The 25,348-nt window shown below is 42.0% G+C and overlaps 1 protein-coding gene across 4 annotated transcripts in view; it reads left to right on the top strand.

Annotated features, from left to right (window-relative positions):
- nacc1b (nucleus accumbens associated 1, BEN and BTB (POZ) domain containing b) overlaps window positions 1-23,112 on the top strand; it is a 28,301-nt gene extending 5,189 nt beyond the window's left edge. For all 4 annotated transcript variants that reach the window (XM_086294839.1, XM_086294842.1, XM_086294841.1 and 1 more), the window contains 7 exons: window positions 8,297-8,447; window positions 10,474-10,716; window positions 12,451-12,672; window positions 15,893-16,352; window positions 17,058-17,355; window positions 17,517-17,614; window positions 18,888-23,112. In XM_086294839.1, the coding sequence (XP_086150965.1) occupies window positions 8,297-8,447; window positions 10,474-10,716; window positions 12,451-12,672; window positions 15,893-16,352; window positions 17,058-17,355; window positions 17,517-17,614; window positions 18,888-19,216 (1,801 nt within the window). In that variant the 3' untranslated portion in view covers window positions 19,217-23,112. The remainder of the gene's footprint in view (window positions 1-8,296; window positions 8,448-10,473; window positions 10,717-12,450; window positions 12,673-15,892; window positions 16,353-17,057; window positions 17,356-17,516; window positions 17,615-18,887) is intronic.
- The last annotated feature ends 2,236 nt before the right edge of the window (window positions 23,113-25,348 follow it).

Raw genomic sequence — 25,348 nt, 5'->3', positions numbered from 1 at the left:
ATAGAAAAAAAAATTGTACTCATCAATATACATACTTTAGTGAACAATTATGTCTTCCAACTAATTGATGCGTTCTCCTAAACTTAAAAACTTACATCAGTCAATTAAAAAAATCATTAATATAAATTTAAAATACACAGGAGTAGGTTTGTGGTTTGTGGAAGTCACCATGTTCCCTCACGATACCCTAAAAATCACACTTTCCTATCTCATGGAAGTTTATTCTCTCCAGAGACTCCAACAAAGTTACTTCAGGGATAGTTTGACTACCAGCGGCTATTGTGGCAAAAACCACAATACGGCGGTATGGCTGTCATCAGATAGAAGTGAGCTTCTTTGAAACACTGACCTATATCCTTATTTTTTCACAAAGTTTTACAGCCTCGTTTAGATTAAATAAGGGTAGATGCTTTTCAACCAGCATTGACAGCTGAGGTAAACAATGGATTGATAGATTTCCATAGATAGGGAGAAACTGCGGGGCAGAGCCGGTCCAAACTGTTACAGAAACATGCCAGCTGGCCGCAGCATTCATGGGGTGCAGTCTAAATTTAATGTTCTTGATATGTTGGCTGATTAAAACATGTTTGTCCTACAGCAGCTTGAATCATGGAGTTGAATTGGGAGGTGTAAGACAAATTTTTACACACTCACTTTCAATTTATGTAAACTTTGTTGTTGTCACTTTGACAGTTGGTCAGCTTTTTTTATCTACAAGAGAAAAACATGGACATACATATGGTATCAGTATTGTATGAGTATTTGGTGGGTTTTCTGCCCATTTATCATCAGTTTATGTCCAGTTTCCTTGCAAAGTGGTGCTTCCAATCCCTTTGTAGGTTTATTTGTTGCATGATAGTTTTTTTCAGGAATAAAGTGCATTGTGAAGTAGGCAGATTCTGTTTTACACTCAGATCACTGCATTTGAACCAAATCAAGTTGGTTGTTGGTTTCCTGTAGAAAGAACGAACTGATGGTGGCTTGCTTTAGCAGCATGACCCAAAGGAAAAAGCTGTCCAGCATAGTCACAACAGTCTGTCAGTTACAGACTTGGGACCATGTCGTGCTTGCTTGTAAGATTTCCATCTGTGTTTGTAGACCAATTTGGAGTGTAAGCCATTGTTGCCTTTTCTCAGCCTCAGTCTGGGACTTCATGAGAAAGGTAACACTTTTTAGACAAAGAGCATTGTGATATCTTAATGTTAGCGATGAGGAATAATGTTAGTTCCAACGCTTAAATAAGCAGATTAAAGTGAACAAAACCATTCAGAATTTGAGTGCATTTTTAAGATAGAAGATCTTAAACACACATAAAGGAACAGTTAGAGATGTAGTTAGTAAAGCAACTGCAAAGCTGCCACTTTCAGTAGACTGAACAATGTGATATGTGACTATGTGGTTATAGAGGATTTCTCTCAGGGGATCTAAAAGTCCACAATTTGTTCCCTCACTGTTACTTCTTCAGAACAGAGGTAGTGTGTGGAAAGTCCATAGCCTACGTCTTTTACAGTTACATGCTATGGCCTTGCCTCCTGCTGTATTTGGTACGTCAGTGAATTGTCTTCAGTACATTTGCTGGGTTTTCCCACAAGATATGAAACTGGAAAACATTCACTTTCTGTCACCAACTGAGCTCCACCCACTAAACATGTATTTGCCATTTATGAGCATTAAAAAGGGCTATTGTGCTTGAGTTAAGTGGCGATGGAATTTCCTGTAAGGGGATACATTTTGTTTATGATAGTATAGAATAGAATTCAACTTTATTGTCATTGCACATGTCACAGGTACAAGGCAACAAAATGCAGTTTGCATCCATCCAGAAGTGCTTTAGCCATGATATAGATATATTACAAATATATATTAGCAATAATATAGATATGTGAGTATATTACAGAAATGGATCTATTATGGTATGTTATAATGTACACGGTATGAAGTATGTTATGAATATGCTATAACTATATGTATGTACAGGCTGTAGTGAGTACAAGCTATGTACAGGATATGAACAGGATATAAATATGAAAAACTATACAGAATATGAAATAAAAAAACTATACAGAAATATGAAATAAAAAAACTGTACTATAAGGCTATAAGCCCTCTGCCCTTCTTTGTTCACTTGTGACTGAATGGATAACTACCAAAGTGTAGTGCTGGGGAAGTTATGCATCAGCATTTCTTATTCGGCATTTGTCTTTGCTGACTTAATATTGTTCATTACAGCTGCACAACAAATCACTTGTTAAATCAGATCATGACTGTAATCACTGGAGATACTTGGAGTTTGACTTACTGTTTTAAGCCTGGCCTCTGGCTTTAGAAAATCTAGATGGAATACTTTGGCCAAACCCAGATTGAGAGTAAATAGCAAAAAGTAAGGCCGGGGAATCAATCAAACTTTACTTTGGCCTTCATCAATTATGAAAACAGTATGATAATCCAGTGCACCCCTTGTCCATTGCTTTTTTTCACTTCCTAAAAGCCCACATTCACTTCTGGCCAGGCTGTAGAATATTTCACATTAACTAGAAAATTATAATTGAATTTTAATAAAATCCACTGTACAAAGACATTTTTAAATTCACTTAATGCAGAATGGCTTTGAGTCCTGTTCGACTGTTCGAAGGCAAATGACATGGCATAAGAGCATGTGCATAACCATGGCTTTTTACTAGACAAAGGTGAAGAAAAGCTGTGGTTCTTATGTTTGTTGTCTTTCTTATTGTTTTTTCTCATGTGGGGGGGGGGGGTTGCCTGTTTTTGATTTCTACTTATCCGGTTGTTCAGTCTGACGTCACTAGCCGTGTCTGGACCTAAACTCCGCTGCAGGTCCATATATCAAACGATCACTATGGCATTACTGAGAGTTGGAAAACTGTCTAAAGTCTTTCATCTTTAATAAAATGATCAGCGTTCTGCTCTACCAGGTGTAACAATTGAGTTTAACATCCAGGCATCCATGAAAACGGAATTTATGACATTTAATGGAGTTAGAAGTTAGCAGGGAGTTAGCTCGCTAGCTTCTATCTAAATACAATATAGCATGTCCTGACTGCGGGGTTTTGGAAACAAATTAAAACGTACAGCTCTGCTATCACTTCCAGCATAAATCAAGACAGGAAACTAAACAGCAGTGACGTTTGTAGGGTTACTGAAGTTGGGCTAGCTGGTATATAATGATGTGCTACGTGACCACTAGCTACACAGCTATGTTAGCATAATATAAACAAGCTAACTTTTTTCCCACTGGATAAAAGTTAACGTGAGTGTTGTTGGTGGTCAGGAACAAATGTAATCGCATGGCAGGATGCTGTAAAAGGACCAAACTTCAGCCAGGAGAACAACTGAGATAATCCATCCACAATACGAGGTTAGTCATTCATATACTGCTGCATGGGCTGGGCTGTAGTTACATCCTAAGGTTTTAAAAACTGAGCTTAAATAAATGATTAGCGGTAATAAAAGCCGAGGGAGGTCAACAGTGATCACTGACTGTTTTAGGAGCTTTTTGAGATTAAATAGAAGAAAATACATAACATTAAACATGTCAACAACACAAAAGCCATATTAAACGCAGACTACTTTAGACCCGGAAGTAGGATTCGTCACGTCATCACTTAACAATTGGATTGCAGTTTTAACATTTCACATGTGATCAATTTTGTCATATAAAAGGTAAACTTAATTTAGTCTGCCAGAAGTTTGTTCTTGGTTATTAAGGCAAAATACCCTACGTTCCAAATAATCATTTTTGTATTGTGTGATGGTGGCATTTTGAATCCTTTAACATTTACCTAAGACCTGAGTACGGTGTGTACTCAGGCATGAAGCCAGTTCTGCCATTCCTCGGTAAAGTAAACAGTAAGTCAGGTGATGTAAATTAATAAAGAAAGCCACAATTAGCAGGTCATGTGGCGTGGGGGTGAAGGAACCTGTATTATAAAGTAGCTAATGACAGTCAAATTGTCTTCTTTTATTGTAAACCAGAGATGAATAAATATTCTTCTATAACATGAGCTCTTTGTGATTTGATGATGTGTCTACATAATAAAACTGTACTCAATCTGTTTATGACCTCAAGTGAGGGAGGTTAATCAGACTTTAAGAAGTAATGACCTACAGAGTTCTAGACCTTTTCAAGATTACAATATACGTCAGGTGAGCAATTTCTTATTATCAAGATGTTTTTTCTATTGATTCCAGCTGATGAAGTGATCCAGCAGTTCTGTCAGATGTGTGATGAATATTAGATCAGAGTTAAGAAGACTAGAATAGTACATGATTCATTGTCCCAGAGTCAATGATTTTGACTTTTTAAAAAGTCACTGAAAGGCTTTGAAACATGCTAGGGACAGGCGTGTTTGGCAGTAAGTTGTTATGAAAAAATCTGAATCCAGATATTGAAAACTTTTACCAGAAATTGAAGTACCTACCCTAGAAGCTCTTTGCATCGGCGCACTTTGATGATTTATGCTATTACATCCAGGTTTCCATTAACATTCCTGTGACAGTTCAAATAAGCAACATGGATCAGTCACGCTTTTCCCATTCTGAATGGCAGGTAGTTTTTTGTGTCAAGGCTAGAGATGGGAATTGATAAGATTTTGTAGATTTCTTTAATGTGATGTGCTTATTGATCTGGTTCTTTATCAATTCTTGGCTCAATTATGTGAGAAAATGAGTACAGCGAGGTTTTTTTGTCAGAACAGCTTCATTATCTAAAGTCCCAAACAGAGTACTGCTTAATGCTAGCTGGCATCTGAGGTGGAGGAAATGAGAGCATGTTTGTGTGGCATTTGTTTTAATTTATAATAATGGATTGCATTTATATAGCGCTTTTCTGGGCATCCAAAGCACTTTACAATTCTACTATTCATTCACTCACTGGTGCAGGTAAACCACAGTTGTAGCCACAGTTGCCCTGGGGCAGGCTGACAGAAGTGAGGCTGCCATATCGCAACATCGGCCCCTCTGGCCAACACCAGCAGGCGGTCTTGCTCAAGAGAGAGAGAGCAGGGGGATCGAACCGGCAACCTTCCGGTTACAGATGAGCTTCCCAACCCTCTGAACCCTCTTCCCAACCCTCAATTTAAGCTTTAAGCATGGTGCTAATGTTATTATATTTCAGCTTATTTAGTGCCAGTTACCACTGAGCAGCACTGTTGGGCGACAGTAGCAACAGCACTTGTTCTGCATGTATTTAGAGCGTCACATACATGGAAGTGAAGCTCACGTTGTGTGTAAGATGTTTCAGCATGTTGCTGGTGTTTCCATCCCTACCTGAAATAATCACTTTGTGACTTTGTAAACACAACTGTTCTCTTCTTTCTTACTGAAATCAAGTCATGCTCTGAGCCTCTTCTTCCTCTCTGCCATAACTCCTTTATGTGGTAGCACTAGACATGTGTATGAGGTTGTTTTGCAATCAAAGTGCACACTGCCAGCACCTGCAGGCATTGATAAAGGAATTGATAAGCTCAGAGGCATAGAAATCTGATACTTTAAAACATTTGAAGCTATTTCTCAAGTGGCACTGGTTCTTAGTTCCCTTGAGAACCTCTTGCATTTTCTTTTTTAGTTTCAACTTTAGGGAAAGTATTTTACATCACAAGCGAGACCTTTGAGTAAGGCCTCAGTCATACAGGCCTAGAGACCAACTAGGCAACCATCTGGTAACTTCTACTCGCAAGGAAAAAATGTGTATTCTATGACAAGCTGGGGAGGTTTTTCTCGCAGTTGTTAATGGGAACCTTGCTTCAAAGAGGCACTTGGTGCTGTTGTTTTGGTTGCTAGCAGGTTGTTGCAGTTGGCAATAGTTTGTGTGGAAGATGTTGACTTGCTACTCAAGCTACTCACAAAGCAGGAGACAATCTATGAAAAAAAATATTCGCCTTAGAAACACAAGTTGTTCCTTATGTGCTGGAATGTGTAGAAAATAGGTTTAAATGTTAAACTAATTTATTCAAGTCAGAGAATGTTGCATATAATTAAATTTTTTCTTGATGCATAAAGTTAAAAGATTAAAACTGATAAAACAAGTTAAAAAAAGAGACTTTTCCATTTGATTACATTTTGTATGATGGATTATGTAGAAAAAGTAGAATTGGGCTGAAAGATCTATCGCTTTATTACCTATTCATGTTGCAAATCGTGCTTTTAAAAAGTAACTAAGTAATTAATTACTTTTGAAAATAAGTAATCAGTAAAGTAACGGGATTACTTTTTGGGGAAGTAATCAGTAATTAGTTACTGATTACTTTTTTCAAGTAACTTGACCAACACTGCTGATGACTGACAAAAATAATCCATGTAAAGTTTAGCTGTGTAATACCAGCGAATCATCATGTAGCTGACCAAAGTAAAAAAAACAAACCACACAACACTGACTAAAGATTTAGCTTGCATTTCATGCTACACTATTCTGTCCACGCCACATGTAGCGTAATGACGTTATACTGGGTGTTTCACGCTTTATCTCCTTGCAGTTGTTGTTGCTGCTGCAGTGTCAAATGCCATTTTGTCATGTTCGCATTTTTATTAGTGGTTAAAATGAAAACAGAAAAAACGCTGTCCGAGGTAAGTAGGTCTTGGAACAGCTCCTAGATCCTCACCAATAAAGGATTTTTAAGACTGATATGGATTTGGTGATTTAAAAATCTGATGTATCTGCAAGTATGTTTTTTATTATTTCAGACACATCTTAACAAAACCTGTTAAATTTATTTATTCTATAATGCTCTGTCCCATGCTTCGCAGATCAGTTATTTTTTGTGTATTTTCCTTTGTCTGCCAATAGATGACCAAATGGCTAATATTGACCGACAATATCAGCCCGCCGAAAAATCGGTGGACCCCAAGTAGTTACCCTTTGGGAATCCCAAAAAGTCTTTGTTCGAAAAACACCTACAGTGGATCTACTGGACAACGGATGTTGAATATAGAGGTGCCTGGCAGGGGGAAAAGAGGAATCCCACAAAGGAGGTTCATGGATGTAGTGAAAGAGGACATGAAGTTTGTGTATTTGTGTGACAGAATTAGATTTTAGGAATAGGGTGAGAGGGAAGCAGATCATCTGCTGGTGCAGCCCCAGAAGGGAGCAACCTCAAGAAAAGCTGTATATATGATATTTTTTAACCTTTAAGTGTCTGCTGCTGCATCACTGTACACACTCCCGCAAATGTATGAGGAGAACCGGAGTTAGAAAGCTGGTGTGTAGGTTCTAGGCTTGGTCTGTGAGCCTCGTTCCTAGTGGAGGAACGAGGCTAATCAGTTTCCTATTAGTGGTTTGTTTGGGTTTGTAGCCAGGGTAGGAGCTCATCATCATCAGCTCCTCACCACAAGCTGCGCTCCAAATACTTGTCGGTGTCAGCTAAGCTCGGCCACCATCCATCACTCGGAGGCCACGATCCTCTATATAACGTATTTGTTCAGTGGAGTCGTGACTCACCTTTGTGCTCTCGTCTGTTTACTTCTGCTTTGTCATACTTGGCGTTCGAGTCGTTCTGTGTTTGTATTGTGCATTTTTAAACAAAACCAAAAAAGTGATGACTTCAGTCATGAGAAACACTGATTTTAGAGATAAAGTCCTGCTTTATTTTATTCCTTTTCTGTACTTTGACAGTTCTTCCACTTTTGATCACAAGCTTCTTTGTTGGATGGTGACGAAGACGAGTGAAATAGATGAGTTATGTAAGAGGCTGTGTTTTGACTGGGAAGCAACGACAAGAAAATAACAAAGTAGGCCAAAAACCACCAAAACAGTTTATTAACTGAGAATTAGATGTCATGAAACAAGGGTTTTTTTTTTTTAAAGAAAAAAGATAAAGGCTTATGTAACTGTGGCTGGTGGCCCCAAATTCTGTTTCATTTGAAAGATAGAGTTTTGAATTAAAGTTGTTTACCAGATACTTAATTCATTAATCATCACACACTTTACTTACCCCATTTCTTTATTTTAAGTCTCTTTCGTCCCTCCTTAACTCTGCCTTGCTTGTGTTTTTTGCATATTTTCCAGTTCTTCTTTGCGCTCTTATCTCATAACTCATTTATTTGGTTTCCTTTGCCCCTGTCACGCTGCCTCATTTTATCGTCTCCTTTCCATCACGTCTCTCATTTTTTTCCTGTACCAATTCCCAACTCTCCTGACCTTCCTGCCAATTACCTGTATGTCCCCATCATCCCGTCATCTACCGTCCTTCCAGATAATTCCTTTCCTCCATCACCCACTCCTTCCTTTTAACCTTCCAGTGCTCCTGTTATCCACACACTAACTTGTTTCTACTTCCTGCAGACCCTGTGGTGCTGGGCAGAGCGTTATGGCTCAGACGCTGCAGATGGCGATCCCTAACTTTGGCAACAATGTCCTGGAGTGTCTGAACGAGCAGCGGCTGCAGGGCCTCTACTGTGACGTCTCCGTGGTCGTCAAGGGACATGCCTTCAAGGTCAGAATTAAGTTTTTTGACGACTTCATTCAAACTAATATAGCTAACGCCGTTTTTGTTTGACCTGAATACAGGCAGAATCAAAAGCGCATATTTAAAGTTAAAAGTAATTTATCTTTTTATGTCTCCACATAGCTTACTCTCATTGCCAAACACATTCTTGTTGTCTGTGCACCCATCCATGCTGAATACAACTCTTTACTGTAATCTATTTACTTTGAATTTCTCCAAATTTGGCAGAAATGTGCACTCTCACTAAAGTATGAAAGGATCTCAATGTCACTGTGACATTTCAAAAGATGTTTTTGCTTGTAACTCAAGAAAACTTTTACTGATTATGACAACATTTATGTCGGATGACCCAAATGCAAAAGCACTAGTGTTATTAATTTTTCAACGTCATAAGTGAAAAAGAGAAGAAGAGATTGTGGCCATATTTCATCAGTGGACAGATAATGACCTGGTGACACTGATCTTTGGTGTCAGCCTATCAAATTCCTTTATAGTTGTTTTTAGGGATGTAGTTGTTAGTGAGTTGTTATCAAGGTGAGCGAACTGATCTGTGGGAGTCATCTATTCTTTGCAGTCAATTCTGTGTTGTTCTGTTTGCTCCTGTTGGTGTGGAAGAACTCGACTGGCCTGCACAGAGTCCTGACCTCAGCCTCATACACCTTTAGAATTAGTTAGAGCAGAGACTGTGAGCCTTATTATCCAAAAATCTGTGTCTGAACACACAAATGCACTTCTGGAAGAATGGTCAAAAATTCCCATTAACACTCCTAAATATTGTGGAAAGCCCTCCCAGATAAATTGAAGCTGATATCATATCAAACCCTATGGATTAAGAACTCTTTTTTATATGCACGTGAAGGCAGATGAGCGAATACTTTTGGCAGTATGTTTGGAGGTATTTCACACGTTTCACCAGTAAGTGTTCTTTTAAGTTTGCAGTAACTTTTGACTTAATGCAAACTGCACAGCATGGACATATAACTTGACGGGACTGAGAAGCTTTGACAGCGACATGGCTGTTGCCGTCCCTTCTCTCTCACTATGTTCAGTGTAACACTTGTTGGGGAGCTTTTTTTGCACTCCATGAATATATTTTCACATTATCTGTCTCTTGTCAGTTCCACTCCACATGCTAATAATTACTATGACATACCAATTCAATACATTTCTATTCTTGGGTGTATTTATTTGCCACAGTTTGTTTTACAAAGTTAGTGTTTAAGTAGAGCCTCATGTTGGCTTACACATAAAGACTGACTCCCAGTCTCTTCCTCAGAGTGAATACAGCTTATTATTTTGACATTGGTGTCTGACAGCTACTCACTAAATGGAAGATAACCCAAGCCAAGGTGTCGTATTTGAACTGGAAAAATCTCAGCCACTGCAACCTTAGTCTTCTACGTATGAGTCTAGACAAGCACGGATGTAAAATGCAGCTTGACTCAGTTCACTGAGAGACACAGCGACAAGCTGGTAATTCTAGGTCCTCGTGTTTCCTTGTTGCCAGAATGTGCAGATGAATTGCCTGGAGTACTGTTTGTGCATGTAGTGTCAGGATTTTGGTGAGAATCTCTTGGTAGGATAAAAAAACGATGCCTCGGGTCAAAAACTAATAGTCTCAACATTTTTTGAGCTTCCTTTGTCTGCCTCTCCTGATCAGTCAGTAAACTTAGTTTTGGACTGTTTAGTGCAATTTGACATCGTAACCTGAAGACACTAATTTTGGCAGTGCTTCAAAAGTTACTGTTGAGCAATACGTGAAGTTTCCTTTACAACAGGATGCAATTTTCATGCTTTGCATTAAAATAAATTCAACCAGAGATTAACAATAAAAATGTATTAGTCTTCTTCTGTTACTACTTTCCTGTTTGTTTATGTCTTCTGCCTTACTGACAACAAACATGAGCAAGTGCAAATCTCCGGATATGGATGTTGATATATACTGTTTACTGCATCGGAGTCTATGTATTTTTAAACCCTTACGACTTCACTACCCCTGCTGTTTACCCCTCAGGCCCACCGTGCAGTGCTGGCAGCCAGCAGCTCCTACTTCCGGGACCTGTTCAATGCTGGGGGGAAGAGCTCGGTGGTGGAGCTACCCCCGGCCGTGCAGCCGCAGAGCTTCCAGCAGATCCTGGCCTTCTGCTACACGGGGCGCCTCAGCATGAATGTGGGAGACCAGTTTCTGCTCATGTACACCGCCGGCTTCCTCCAGATCCAACAGATCATGGAGAAAGGCACCGAGTTTTTCCTTAAGGTAAGCTGATAATGAAGCAATCACAAATCGAGTCATTTAAACGTCTGTTAAAGTTGAATGCAAATGTAGAAGAGCATCCATAGGAACACTTCTGTGAATATGAGGATTATTTAAATGTAATCAAAATGAAGCAGATGTAAAAATAGCCGTTTCTGCGTGCTGCCGCCGTGTTACCTGTTGTGCGTGACATTATGCGTGGCATTATGTTGTGATGGGGGCGTCTCTGTTTGTAGACACGTTCTCGTGAATCGAGAATAATTGAAACGTCGTACTGACACTACAGGTTCCCTCTATAGTAGCAGATGATCTGATTAGATCTGGAGTGCCTGGCTGCATAAATTAGCATATTAATGAGGGGGACTGATTTCCTTGAAAGTTCCACTTAACACCTCTAGACACAGGGTTGATAAAATGCCAGCTATGTGCTAGTAGACCAGTAGAAAAACGATCAATACAACAAGATTTGATACTAGAAAAGTCATATCGTGCAATCACAGTTTACTGTTCCTAAAATGTTCATTATTTGTAGTTTTCTTACTCCATCAGCTATTTTGGCAGAAATTTTTGATAGAATTGTTAATACAATGACCAAATAGTGCTAAAAATGAACGATCTTTTAGTTCCCAGTAGTGTTGTGATGTTAAGTAGCCAGGATGTCCATGTTTGATTCATGATTACTAGATTTAAAGTTGCCTTATATGTTTTGTGTGTGTGAATGTTTCATTAAGGAGAATTCTTTTCAGCATTATAATATGGAGACTGTCAATTTTGAACTCCAGGACTTTTCGCTTAATTTGATTATACTGCTTTAGATTGTAACCACAATAACATGAACATATTAACCTTTTAATCAGCACATATTTTTCAGATATTACTATTTTATTGTTAAACTACTACTGGAGCATTCCACTGGCTCATTGATGGCTTGTATGGTCATTTGTTTCTGGCTTCTTTGTACCATTATACATGAACTTCAGGTGTGAATTACTTTGGTCATTTCCATAGATTGTGTATAGAAGATTAGCTAGCTAGTGCTAAGTAACATACAAATAAAACAGAAGTTTCTTCTTAACTGAGGCCAAGTGCAAACTTCTTGGACAGACTTTTTATTAGTTACTTCTAATAAAATGACAAAATATTCTGATAACATAAGCTACACCCCTAATTTTAAGCCTTAAAGAAAAAGAATAGATCAGTGATCCCCCCCTCCGCCTCATAAAAACAATGATGCAAAGACTCCAGCTCTGTTTGTTGAATCACCCTTTTAAGGATTGTTTTCGGAAATTTAATATTTGGGTATGTTCGGACAGAGGATCAACTCAATTTTGGAGCGAGCCTCTGTTGTCCACTAGAGGAACTGCAGGTTTTGTAATACAAGTGTTGGCTTCATTTGTTCAAGCTCAGGATGCTTCCTAATGTCATCATTTACGTTCTTTATTACTAAATTATTACACCACTGCTGCCATGTGTTGCCTGAGATTTAAAACAGAGTGCTGGACACATTTTTGATACCTTATTTGAGAAATGTTAAGCCCAGCTCCATCAAACAACCAAGTTTCCCTCAGTAAATATTTAATATATGTATATATTTAATAGTGCTGTCTCTTTTTACCTGTCTTCAGTGCTACCATCAGATTTGAGTAGATATCAGACATACAGTATGTTTACAGTAGATTTACCCTTCTAATGGCATAATATGTTTTGATCATATTCATGAAACTTTCCCCACACCAGGTCTCCTCTCCAAGCTGTGACTCCCAGGGTCTCCACACCGAGGAGACCCCATCCTCTGAGCCTCAGAGCCCCGTCACTCAAACAGTGGGAGTGGGCGGAGTTGGCATCGGTGCTGCCACTGTAGGGAGGCCTGCCTCCTGCCTGACACCCCTTCCCCTCGTGTCCAAGGTGAAGACTGAACATACAGCCACAACACCTCAGCCAGCTCCACAGCCACAGCAGGTAGGTTTGGTCTGGGCCTTGCTACACAACCCCACATGCTTTTGTCTTTTCTTTCTTTTTTGGCGGATGAATCATAATCTTGAAATGAAGTAAGAGTCCAAAAACTTTCCGAGGAAGGAACATGAATTTTTTTAAAGGTCAGACTCCTTATTCGGTTACTTCAGCTTCAGGTAGAGTCAGATTACCCTAATAACGAAGTATATATACTGGATATGTTCATGTCTTTTCATTGAAAATGGAGGAAAGCATCTGTTGTGAGTTCCAAAAATAGTTTTCATGTGATGTCAAGTGCTGCTAATCTGCATATCTCTTTAGGGGCAGTGTGATCATCATCACATACTTTTGGTATAGATAAGCAAACATCATCATATTTGTCAGGTGTAGTGTTTCCCCATCAGTGGCAGATTTAACGTTAGTTGTGTGTGAGACGTGCGATCTTGTTAAAGCTGATATATTGCATGTTACTTCTTATTTTCACTTAACATTTCTGTAAGTGAAATGTTAACCTGTAGACGTCAGACTTTTTCCACCACTGATTTGTTTTCACAGTTAAAAAGACAACAAAAAACAAACAAACAGAGACTGAAATATTGAATATTGAAATAGTGCCAAGAAAACAGATCATCAGATATTTTCAGACGATTTAGAAAAATAGCAAGAGGGCTGGTTATTAAATATAATTATTTTAATAAAAGTTGGGCCCAATTAATCAGTTTCTGTTACAGCTTGTGTTATGATTTATTTATGTGATTGTTAAATCAGGAGTGTTAACATCATTGGAGTTCATATTTGAGACAAATATTCCTATTTTTCTTTTAGTGTAAAGAAGTACATTTTGATTATTTATTGACACATTTAATGTAATTAATTTTAATTTTAAATAATAAGTGTCCCTCGGGGTGTCCTGTGCGAGGTGCTGCAGGAGTATGGGGTGTCTGGCCCATTGCTACGGGCCATTCGATCCCTATACAACCGTTGCAAGAGCTTGGTTTGCATTGCCGACAATAAGTCGGACTCGTTACCGGTGGATGATGGGCTCCGCCACCATTTCTGTTCATAATTTTTATGGACAGGATTTCTAGGCGCAGCCAAGTGGTGGAGGGCTTTCACTTCGGTGGCCTCAGAAACTCGTCAGAACCACATCATCTGCGGATGATGTGGTTCTGTTGGCTTCATCGGATGATGGCCTCCAGCTCGCACTGGAACGGTTCACAGCCGAGTGTGAAGCAGCAGGAATTAGGATCAGCACCTCCAAATCTGAGGCCATGGTTCTCAGCCGGAAAAGGGTGGAGTGCCCACTCCGGGTTGGGGATGAGTTCCTGCCCCAAGTGGAGGAGTTCAAGTATCTCGGGGTCTTGTTCGCGAGAAGGGAGCCGGAGATCGAAAGACGGATTGGTGCTGCGGACGCTGCACCGGTATGTCGTGGTGAAGAGAGAGCTGAGTGTAAAAGCGAAGCTCTCAATTTACCGGTCGATCTACGCCCTTACCCTCACCTATGGCCACGAGCTGTGTGTAGTGACCGAAAGAACGAGATCGCGGATACAAGCGGCAGAAATGAGCTTCCTCCGAAGGGTGGCTGGCCTCTTCCTTAGAGATAGGGTGAGAAATTCAACCATCCAGGAGGGGCTCAGAGTAGAGCTGCTGCTGCTCCACATCGAAAGGAGCCAGTTGAGGTGGTTCGGGCATCTGACAAGGATGCCCCCTGGGCGCCTCCTGGGTGAGGTGTTCCGGGCATGTCCCACTGGGAGGAGGCCCCGGGGCAGACCCAGGACACGCTGGAGAGATTATATCTCTCGTCTGGCCTGGGAACTCCTTGGTATTCCCCCGGATAAGCTGGATGAGGTGGCTAGGGAGAGGGAGGTCTGGGCTTCTCTGCTTAGGCTGCTGCCCCCGCGACCCGGCCTCGGATAAAGCGGATGAAGATGGATGGATGGATGGAATTTTAAATAATAAACTTTATATAAAGCAAATGAACATCCTGAGATTTGCATTTTGTCATTCTGCTGCCAAAACTACACGCAGAAAATGTAACCGCATCTTTCATTTTCATGCTCTCATTCTCTGCAAAGCCTTCAGTGGACTGGATTCCCCCCCCCCCCTTGGAAGGCTGATTCTGGCCTTTGGGTCATATATTTGATACTCCCGATAGCTCAGTTACATATTATTGGCTGTGTGAAATTGTGCCTTTTTGCCCTTCCATCTCAATTCATCTCAATTAAAAAAGCAACAAACAAAACAAAAAAATCTTAACTTGACCTGAAAAATTCCTGGGAAAAGATTCTTCTTCTTATGCAAAATTTCAGATCTATGCTGTCATTAAAAAATACTTTAAGAGATGGGTGCGGTGCTGGTATTATGTCTTCATGAGTATGGAGAATCCCTAAAATATTAGGATGTCCAATCATTATCAGCAGATCTGGGGGCCTTTAGATGACTGATATTGAATTCACAGTTTCTTACACACGAGGCATATAATATTCTTGAAAACTGATAAAGGCTTGAGATGTTAAAGCTAGAATAGAGAAAAAAGCATCCACCATCAGTGTGACATTGCCCAGGTATGACACCATGTACCAGAACAACTCAGTTCATAATATATGCAGAATTTGTGATTTGTGTTTATTGTCATTTTCTCAGTGTGATTTTTTGAATTACAAACGGGGATGCAGGGTAGCATGGTGGCGCAGTGGTTAGCAATGTTGCCTCACAGAAAGAAGGTCCTGAGTTTGACACCGAAGATCATTTCTACATAGCTGAATTCTATTGTACTAAAAAGAAAACCCACCATCATCTATTGAAATCCTTTTTTGATAAACTTATGACCATAGCGACCTGGAATTTTGTACTTGTAAGAAGTACATCTTCCCCTGTCTGAGATGGTCAGTGGGAGGCATTTGACGAACTGACAATGAGTGGCTGAATGAATGTTTTATCTCAAACCCATCTCGCTTCATTACAGTCAAATCATTTCTAATAACGAGCATGTGTGCTCTGTTTCAGCTGAGGCCGGCACCTCTGTTCAATATATGTGCATTAAAAACGTGCTGCCAGAACCTCCAGTGATATTTGTTTGATGCTGCTTGAGATGGGAAACGTACCATTTGTACTCTAAGCCACGAAACCATGAAATGACATTTGTTTATTACTGTGTTTTATTGAGTGTTCCAGTCAGGCGCTGGTTTATAACCAGCATGTTTCTCTCCCTCTCTCTCTTCCTCAGCCGGAGGGCTCTCCCTACTCTGTGGTCTGCACCCCTGTGGCCAAGCGGCTATGGGAGGGGGGTAACCGTGATGGGGGAGGGGGGTCAGGAGGGGGCGGGGGCGGCGGGTTGAGGAAGGCCGCACGCTATTCTTCCTCCTCCTCTTCCTCGTCCTCTTCCAATACAATAACCCAGGACGCTTCTGGCCGCGGACCTGCCGCTAACGCCTCTCTGGTGGGCAGCGGAGGCAGCGCTTTAGTGGGAGGAGCTGTGCTCAACAGTAACCACAACAATAACAACAACAACGGCGGGACCCCAGAGGGTACGAGCCCGGGCACCCTGAGCATGTACACCAGCGACTCGCCCATCAGTTACCACGACGATGAGGAGGAGGATGATATAGCAGATGAGACTGAAGAGCAGTACAGACAGATCTGCAACATGTACACCATGTACAGCATGCTGAACGCCGGAGCAGCAGGTAAGCGCTGACAGCAGGATAAATGCATCAGCGGGTGAGTTCATTCCAGGGTTACTGTGCAGCTCCGTCTAAAAGTTTCCTCCTCTGATCTCTGCAGCGCTTGTAGTGTGTTTACGAGTACGAATGGTGGAAAGTTTGTTTATCCAACTTTCTCAATAGTGGAGGATGTTAGCGAGAGCGAAATGTTCAAAACACTGAAACCGCTGAAAGCTGTGGTCCTGCTTTAAGTTTGTGAGCTGTTTATGGTCTGCTTGATCACTAGTTTGAGGACAATCACATGGAGGTTTGAATGGAACGATGGTGAATAAAGTTGGTCGAACGGTATTTTGTTACATGCAGGAATTGGAAACTGGGGCACAGCGAGGTTTGTTGTTTATTGAATGTTTTAGGATCAGACTTGAGACTGAAAAGTTCGAAGGAGCAGCATCATGTGCTTACAGTAAATATGCAGTGGTTTCAAACAAGAAGGACCATTAACAGAAGTACATTTAGAACTGGATGTTAAAAGTTTATGGCTAACGTGTATGATTGAACGGCCTGCATCCAGTTTTTTTAACATCTGAGAGCTGGCCCCCTTTGTAATTCCCTTTAGAAGTTTTGTATCACTGCTGAAAAGCTGTTGCTACTATATAAAATTTTTAAATGATCCCTAACCCTCATTGCAAAAAAAAAAGAAAGGTAACACTCGATCTTTCCCTTCCTCAGTTGTCGGGGAGCGGGTGGAGGCTCTGCCAGACTTAGCCCCAGACTCAGGGGGCGGGCGGGGGGGCAGAGGGGGGCGGTCCCGGCAGGAACTAGCATCGCTGCCCGCCGAGCTCATCAGCCAGATCGGAAACCGCTGCCACCCAAAGCTGTATGAGGAAGGAGACCCGGCTGAGAAGCTGGAACTGGTGAGCGGCACCTCTGTGTTCATCTCCCGCGCCCAGCTCATGAACTGCCACGTCAGCGCCGGCACCCGCCACAAAGTGCTGCTCAGACGCCTTCTGGCGGCGTTCTTCGACAGGTCAGTGTCTGATTTTGGGGGGTTATTTTTGTAAGACTGATATAATAAAGATTTTATGGTTGATCATTTTTGCGCTTGTTGACAGCAGACAAAGATGTGCATTGTCCATTCAAGTATTTTATGTGTTGATGTGTATTTTTGTTTTGTTTTAACTTGCTCAGGAGCACTCTGGCTAACAGCTGTGGAACCGGCATCCGCTCCTCAACCAATGATCCCAGTCGTAAACCTCTGGACAACAGAGTGCTGCACGCTGTCAAATGTGAGTCATACAGAAGACGTACAGTGTATGTATACTGAGAGTTACATGCATAGACTGTATAAGGAAGATGGACGTACCCGTCGGGTTGGAAAAGTGAAGCCAAAATGAAATTGCCTTAAACCTCAGACCATGTTGCTTTCTGGTGACTAAAATGTCAAAGTTCAGGCTTCTGCATCATAGACTGTATATAAAAGATGTACACAACCCATTGTAACCTTTTGTGCTGTGAAGTGCCATTTTGAAATGGTATGTTAGCTTTTTTGGTCACCGCTGTCTGTTTCAGTTTGAAGCAAGAAGTGACCACATTTAAAGAAGAGGGTAATGTGCTCAGTTAAAAGCTAACGCTAGCACAAAGGATTGTCATTGACATGGCCCAGGTACAGATACCTGCTAATTAATGCTAAATAGCCTACAAATAACGCACTAAAATTTCACTCAATTCACTGAATTGACTGCACAGAAAGCAAGGAGACTTGTCAGATATTTATAGTAGAATTTCCTCACAGTACACCAACACCAAAACTCCATGTCTAGACATCCAGTTAAGTGACTCAAATTAGTGGCTCTGAGGCCGAGCAGAGAGCTGGAAGCTACAGTCGCCTTTACCAGCATCAACTAGTCACATAAAGCAAGCACACCCAGAGTTTTAAACGCTAATAAATATGAGGGCAAACTATAACAGTTGTTATGAAAATGTACATTAGCTACAGAAGACAAATTGGGCTTGGGAGTCTATGATACTTGCTTTTGGAGCCAGCCTCAAGTTCAGTTCAATTCAATTCAATTTTATTTATGCAGCGCCAAATCACAACAACAATCGCCTCAAGGTGCTTTATATTGTAAGGTAGACTCTACAATAATACATACAGAGAAAAACCCAACAATCATATGACCCCCTATGAACAAGCACTTTGGTGAAAGTGGGAAGGAAAAACTCCCTTTTAACAGAAAGAAACCTCCAGCAGGACCAGGCTCAGGGACCAGTTTGGGTGAGAGAAGGAAGAGAGAACAAAAAACATGCTGTGGAAGAGAGCCAGAGATGAATAAATAGTATGATGTACCCAAAGGTTCCCCTTTGTTCAAAATTAAAGTCTACAAATCAATGACATCACACTGGCCTATGTTTATATACAGTCTGTGATTGCATGTCAGTATGCAAAGCTGCAGCTTTAGAATTTAGGCTCTAATGCGTTTCTGCGTTTCTCTGCCATATGTTTTTCTCTCCCATCATTTCCTCTTATTGTCCCTTTACATACTCTTTGCCTCGCTCCAGTCTACTGCCAGAATTTCGCACCGAGCTTCAAGGAGAGCGAAATGAACGCCATCGCTGCCGACATGTGCACCAACGCCCGCCGCGTCGTCCGCAAGAGCTGGATCCCCAAACTGAAACTGCTGATGGCCGACAGCGACGCCTACTCCGCGTTCCTGGCCGACAGCGTGAAGATGGAGGCCGACGCGTTGGGGACGGAGCAAGGCTTTGACCCCGCCTCACTGGAAGCCGTGGCTGCAGCGGCAGCAGCCAACAACAGCGAAGCGGGAAGCGGAGCCACGCCGGCAGACGGCCTGCAGGGGGCGGGGGGAGATAGCAGCACTTTGTTTTGAGTGAGTGAACGGACAGATAGATAGAATGGACAGATTGATGGAAGGAGGGGTGGAATATCTCTGGGGTGATGAGAACAGAACGATGGCCACTCTGGTCTTGACAGTAATCACTCCTCCCCTAGCCCGCTTTATGTTTGGGGATATGTTTCTTCAGTTTGTTCTGCTTGCCTTCCTTTGTTTGTCCACGTTTCTGTCTGTCTCCACAGCTCAGAATGAATCTCTGCAGTTTGTTCTTGAATGCTCTTGTGGAGAGAGATGGTGAAAGGTAGCAGAAGGAGGTTCGCTCCCCCCCAGTTCCTCATCCTTCTGCAACCTTTAGAAACCTGATTTCAGCCTTTATTTTTTTATGTTTTTAAGAGTGTGTACTGTCACTAAAAACCTTTTCTTACCATAATCACAGACATTCCCTAGGGGAAGGGGGGCGGGGAGGGGTAATCCAGTTTGGAGAAGGCTCCTTCTCCAAACTTCGGTAACACTGTTGTTTTTCATATTGAATGTATGCGTGGCGAAGCATTCGAGATGCAGCTGAGTGAGGTTGCGCCGAGCCCTTTTTGTTTTGTTGTTTTGGTTTGCTTTGTTTCATCTGCCAGATGAAAGCTTCTCTGAGTGTTTGGGCTCGGTGAGGTCAGGGGTTGAAATGAATATTAATATGTATATTGGCATGGTTTATGATCTCCTCGACCTCAGCCTGCTCTTTAACCCCAGCTGGCCATGCCGGGAAGCTGACCTACTGGTCTTCAGAGAAATGCTCTGACTTGGACAGCAGCTTTTCGATTGGCTGGTGATATGTTCAGATTTGTTAGCGAGTTTAAAGCCTAATCAATAACCTTCCCCCCTCCCAAACCTTCCCCACATTTTGGCCGTTAAACTCTAAAAAAACAAAAAATAAAATATCAGTTTGTTTACTTTTTCTGTTTTTTTTGTCACCTTTGTGTGTGATGTTTGCCGAGACTCCTGAAGGAGAGGAAATTTGTTACCGATGATTGTAAAAGAGTTTGCGTGTGATAAATGCACTGTGTTATTTCCTGCGGTATGAGTACAATCGAACTAAGTTTTTGTATGTATCGGACTGAGAAAACGGTGTGGCTTTATTTTAAAAAAGGCAAAAAAGAGAAAAATAAGAAAAAGCTAGAATCCAATCTCTAAGTTTGTTTAACTCCCCCTCTCCCCTTTTTAAAAAAAAATCTGAACGAAAGTCGAGAATTGTCTTAAAGCGAGTTTCTGCCTGTGAGCTTAGTGACAAATTGAGTGTGTGTGTGTGTGTGTGTGTGTGTGTGTGTGAGAGAGGATACAGCGGCGGTGCTCTTTTCATGTCAGCTCATGTTTAAATTGATTTCTCCGAGAATATTAACGGAACGGGCTTCCTCAGGCTCTGCCCGCCTGGATATGTGCTCGCCTGGCACGGACAAAGGTGCTAATTCAGACGGCGGTACATGGCGAGCAGCACGGCTCCGTGCGCGCATGTAGGTGTGCGTCTGAATGGCCGCACAGTTTGTGCTGCCGCAGAGAGTGTGAGAGAGAGAGGGAGGCCAGACAGAGCGTTTCACACACGCTTGGGCGATTCATTCACCCATCACTGCAGTGAGCACACATACATGCGCTAATACGCATTTGGGGGCTGTCAGCTGCATCGGCTACAGTACACCAGAGCGACGTGGGAATTAAAGGGGAATCGCATCGAAGCGATACGTTTCAGATACATTTTGTGTTTGAGGAGAATGCAGCAGATAGAAAAGTGGCTCAAAGTTGTGCGCGTCTGTTTGAAAGTGAAATTCCTGGCTTTATAAGTGCTTATAATGACAAAAAAAGGAAAGCTGCTAAATGATAGAAGTCAGAGAAATGTTGGCATAGAAACAACCCTGAAAGTCGTTGCAGTCATGGTTGCTTTTGGTACTTGCGTGTGTGAGTGGTAGCTTTCAAGAAAAAAAAGAACAAGAGTGCAGAAGTAGATCTTTTCTTTTAAAAAAAACTGGCCTTCAGCTTTGGCAACGCAGCTGAATACAGTCATCAAGAAAACCCTGGAAAGGGCTTTCTGCTCTTGTTCAGTTTGAAGTTGAATGCAGGTCCAGAGGAACGTTTGATTTAGTCCCACTGGTACTCTGATCATCAATGCCACTGTGCTGCCTGAAATGGATGTTCAGTGTGTTTTATAACCAGCTTTTAATTTCAGTCCTTTAATCTTGCCTGTTCAAATCAAAGCAGTGGCAATCAATAACAATGAACTAATAACTAGAGCCTGACTGATACATATTGATTGGGCAATATTGGCAATACAGATGAATCTGTATTTCCATATATGTTATTCTTTATTGAAAAAGAAAATCATCCTTGAAGCGATGTAGAAATGGAAAGAGCGACTTCCACTTTATTGTTTACAATATTCTTAGCGGTCTCAGAGCGCAGTGCTAGTTTGTGAAATGCATTGTTGTATCACGCAGAGCTCAGATTTTGGTTGGTGCTTCGCTAAGCAGCAGGAGGAGAGAGATGCATCTGACTCTGAGGGGAGTTCTTGTAGGTGGTGAGGATCTGTGAAGTAGCGCTTTTTGCTAGGAGTTTTTTTTTTTTTTTTTTTTTTTTTTTTTTTGAGGAAAAGGTCAGTAAATGGCGCTAAATGTTCCAGCAAAGTCACTAAGTTGGCAGTGAGGTGAACTGCAGTATGACAGTTGGTGCTGCAATGGAGAGGACTGAGACTGTATATACCTGCACATCCAGAAAAATATGTGAAAATCTTTATCCTGCTATAACTTGTAATTGAATAGACAGCACAGGTGTGCACTGATGCTTCTCTTTCAGTCTTGAGACTGAATCAAGACTGAAATAGTGCTGCGACTGGTGCTGACAAGAGACAGGTGAGGTCAAATAATATTAATGGAGTTAATGGAGATAACCCTGTTACATTACTCCAAGTTTAATAAAAGCTTTCTAAGAATTGTTAAAGCAAACCTAATGAGAGTGACGGAAGAACTTTTTATTAGATTTAGTCAAAGTTAAGAGTAGCAGGCTCGAAATGCCTCCACACAGAGCAATTAAGAATGGAACCAAATGGATCAGCCCACAATCAAACCTAAATAGCAGATTAATGCATCTTTGATCTCAGTTTTCATTGTTCCTCTAAATCCCAGTGTCAGTCAGGCTTTGCTAAAATCTTTTGTCACTTTAAATATTCCCCCTTTCTTAATTCCTGTCTTCCTGCGTGCGTTACTTTCAATTTTCCACTGTGACAAACACATCAAAAATGTGGATTTTTTGTTTTTTGAGCACGGCAAAACCCAAACGGGACACAGGTTTTATTTCTTTTTCCTAATCATACGTGGCCCGTGTTTTTGCGATAGAAGAAACCTGAAGCACCTTAATGCTAGTGAAGTGGGCAAGTGGAGCTATTTGAACTGTTTAATATCATTGTCACAGTTTCATATTGCTGTTGTGACTCTACCCACCGCCCACACACATACAGACACACGCTCGCACACGCAAAGCAAAGAGTCTGTAGTCAGACTGTCTCTTAAGCGAAACGCAGAAACAACCCTGTACAAGATCTTAGTGTGGAACCAAAAAAAGCAACCTCTGGGGCGCGTTGAACGAAACCAGTTTTTATAGATCAGTGTTATGAAAAAAAATTGTCTGCTTTTTAAAACCTGTTTTATGAGGAAAGATGTTTATGTGTTTGTTTGTTTTTTTTAATATACATATTTAGATGTAAATCAAATGCTTTTAGTCAAAGAACCCTTAGTCTTGAGACAAGCACCTAAAGGCCAAGAGGAGGAAGTGGGGAGGCGCCTTGCCCCACCCTCTGTGATGGACCACATGGTACGATCCACAGAGACTCTACCAAGTTCGATACCTGGGGACAGAACAAGTGTGAGACATGAACAAGGAAAGAAAAAGAGAAAGATATAGGATGGAGAGGGAGGGGGGGGGGGATGGACAGTTTGCACTTTTTTTGTTTTGCTTTCTTTTTCTGTGCGTTGGCTCATTCGCAGTGTTTTGTGTAAGAGCACTGTCTTAAATGAGGGAATCAAAAAGAATCTGGGAGAGATGGAGAGGGAAGGAGAGGACAGTGTAAGCCTCCATAGAGAAGAGGGACGGATGAAGAGGGGGGGAGGGTGGTGGCTGGGACGCTCGGATGATTTGGTGTGAATGCATGCATGCATACGGCTGTGTATGTACGTGTGTGTGTGTGTGTGGTTTCTTGCAGGGTGGGTTGGGGAGCTGTTTGTAAAGGCTTTGTGTGTGCGTGTGTGTGTGTGTATCTGTGGGCGAACAGAATGTGTGGGTGTGCTTTTAATGTGTGTGTGTGTGCGCATATTAATGTATGTATGCAGTTTTTTTCCTCTCCTCTCGCTTCCCTCTATCTCCATTTATGGCATGTTAATGTCTGCCTCCTCACTAGAAAGAGCTTTTGACAGTGGTACTGTGTGTGTGTGTGTGTGTGTGTGTGTGTGTGTGTGTGTGTGTGTGTGTGTGTGTGTGTGTAATGCGCATGCCTATGCCAGGCTGGGTCTGCGTCTCGATCTATGTGCTGCATACGTGTGTGTCTGGCTTCATGGGGCGACTGCGCATGTCTGTCACTGTGTGTGGGTGGTTTGGGTGCTCAGCTCTGCAAGGTCTGTATGTGTGTGTGTGTGTGTGTGTGTGTGTGGGTGTGTGGGTGGTATGTGCACAGAGGTTGAGATGAGTGGCTGTTTGTTTTTGTCTGCCTCCGAGAGCGGCATACCTTTCTTTTTCCCCCTGTCTCTCACACACACACACACACACACACACACACACACACACACACACACCTGCAGAGTGACATATACACAGCACAGAGTCTGTATATGTGTATGATATCAAACGTGCAGATGTGTTGCGGGCACGCTGCATGTCATGACTACAGCTCGACTCTTCCTGGATATTTTTTTAAAAACATAAAAATCCCTTATAAGTAACGCAAATCTCCAACACTCAGATTTTTTTGCAGTAGGGGATTTTTAATCTACAAATTTCCTCCCAGATGTCCAGTTGCTGCTGCCTTTTAAACATCCTGTACTCCTGCATGGGACAGCAGCAAAACTGCAGCCAGGACTCTGACACTTCCCACCCCCCTCTCTTCCTCTCCCCACCCCTCTCTTCATCTCCCCAATTGTTTTTTCTCTCGTCTTCTTCCCTCCCTCTTTTCTCCGTGTCCTCGCCTGTCTCTCTGTTTTCCATTCTCTTTGTTTACATCTTTCTGTCTCGCCGCCTCTTTATGTATACATTTCTCTCTCTCTCTTCTTTGCTGCCGCCCTAGGTCGCTCTCACACATACACACACAAAGGAAGCAGCTAAATAGTGTGGGTCCCTTGTTGCTTCATTACGTGAACCATCATTTTCCATCGACCACTGCTTCATTTCTGTCTCGACTCCATTTTCTTCACAGAATGCAAATCCCTGCCAAACTCTCCCCTCCTGTATATCTGTATCCACTTCTGTGTGTGGGTCTGTGTGTGTAAATCTGTGTTTGTGTGTGTGTGTGTGGGTGAGCTGTCTATAACAACAAGAGAACAGGCTGCCAAATATGTTGCTGCATGCGTGCGTGTGTGCATACATATGAGCTATTCGAATGCAAATCTGAAACTAATTGGGCGTAGGTACATTTGACCGAGCACGTCAGTGCTGTGTGTGTGTGTGTGTGTGTATGTGTGCGCGCGTGGACGCCGTGGTCCGACTGTCTTCTTTTGTTTTAACCGCACCTTTTAATAATCACACTATTGATGAGGAAGGTCTATCTGTCCCCATATTCCCTTGGCTGCTGTGGCCAGCCAATCAGAGTGTCCACATGAGAGACGCAGCCAATCATGAGGTGAATATCAACCAGACTGTTGAACCAAGTGACCAAGTGAGAAATAATTATAATTATCTAAGACTTGAGCAGTAAGGGGAAGAGGAGGAGGGGGAGGCGGCGGCGGTGCTGCTGTTCTTCTTGAGGAGGAGATGTTTGTTAAGAATCTCCCAGGACAGACGAGGCATTGCGGCATTCTGCCGTCACACGAGCAAAGCCTCAATCCAGACAAAGACACAGGAGTGAGAGGAGAGAGGAAGAGAGAGGAGACTAATGACAGGGAGGAGGATGTGGTGATTGTCTCTCCGTGGCCCTGTGCCACCACGATAAAT

The sequence above is a fragment of the Aulonocara sp. 'chitande type north' Nkhata Bay genome, linkage group LG6, assembly GCF_057382095.1.
Source record: "Aulonocara sp. 'chitande type north' Nkhata Bay isolate Kocher_YH1m ecotype deep benthic linkage group LG6, A_spYH_male_GT1.1, whole genome shotgun sequence".
NCBI classification, from domain to species: domain Eukaryota; kingdom Metazoa; phylum Chordata; class Actinopteri; order Cichliformes; family Cichlidae; genus Aulonocara; species Aulonocara sp. 'chitande type north' Nkhata Bay.
Note: the sequence above shows the minus strand (reverse complement) of the source record. Positions and strands in the feature narration are given on the sequence as shown.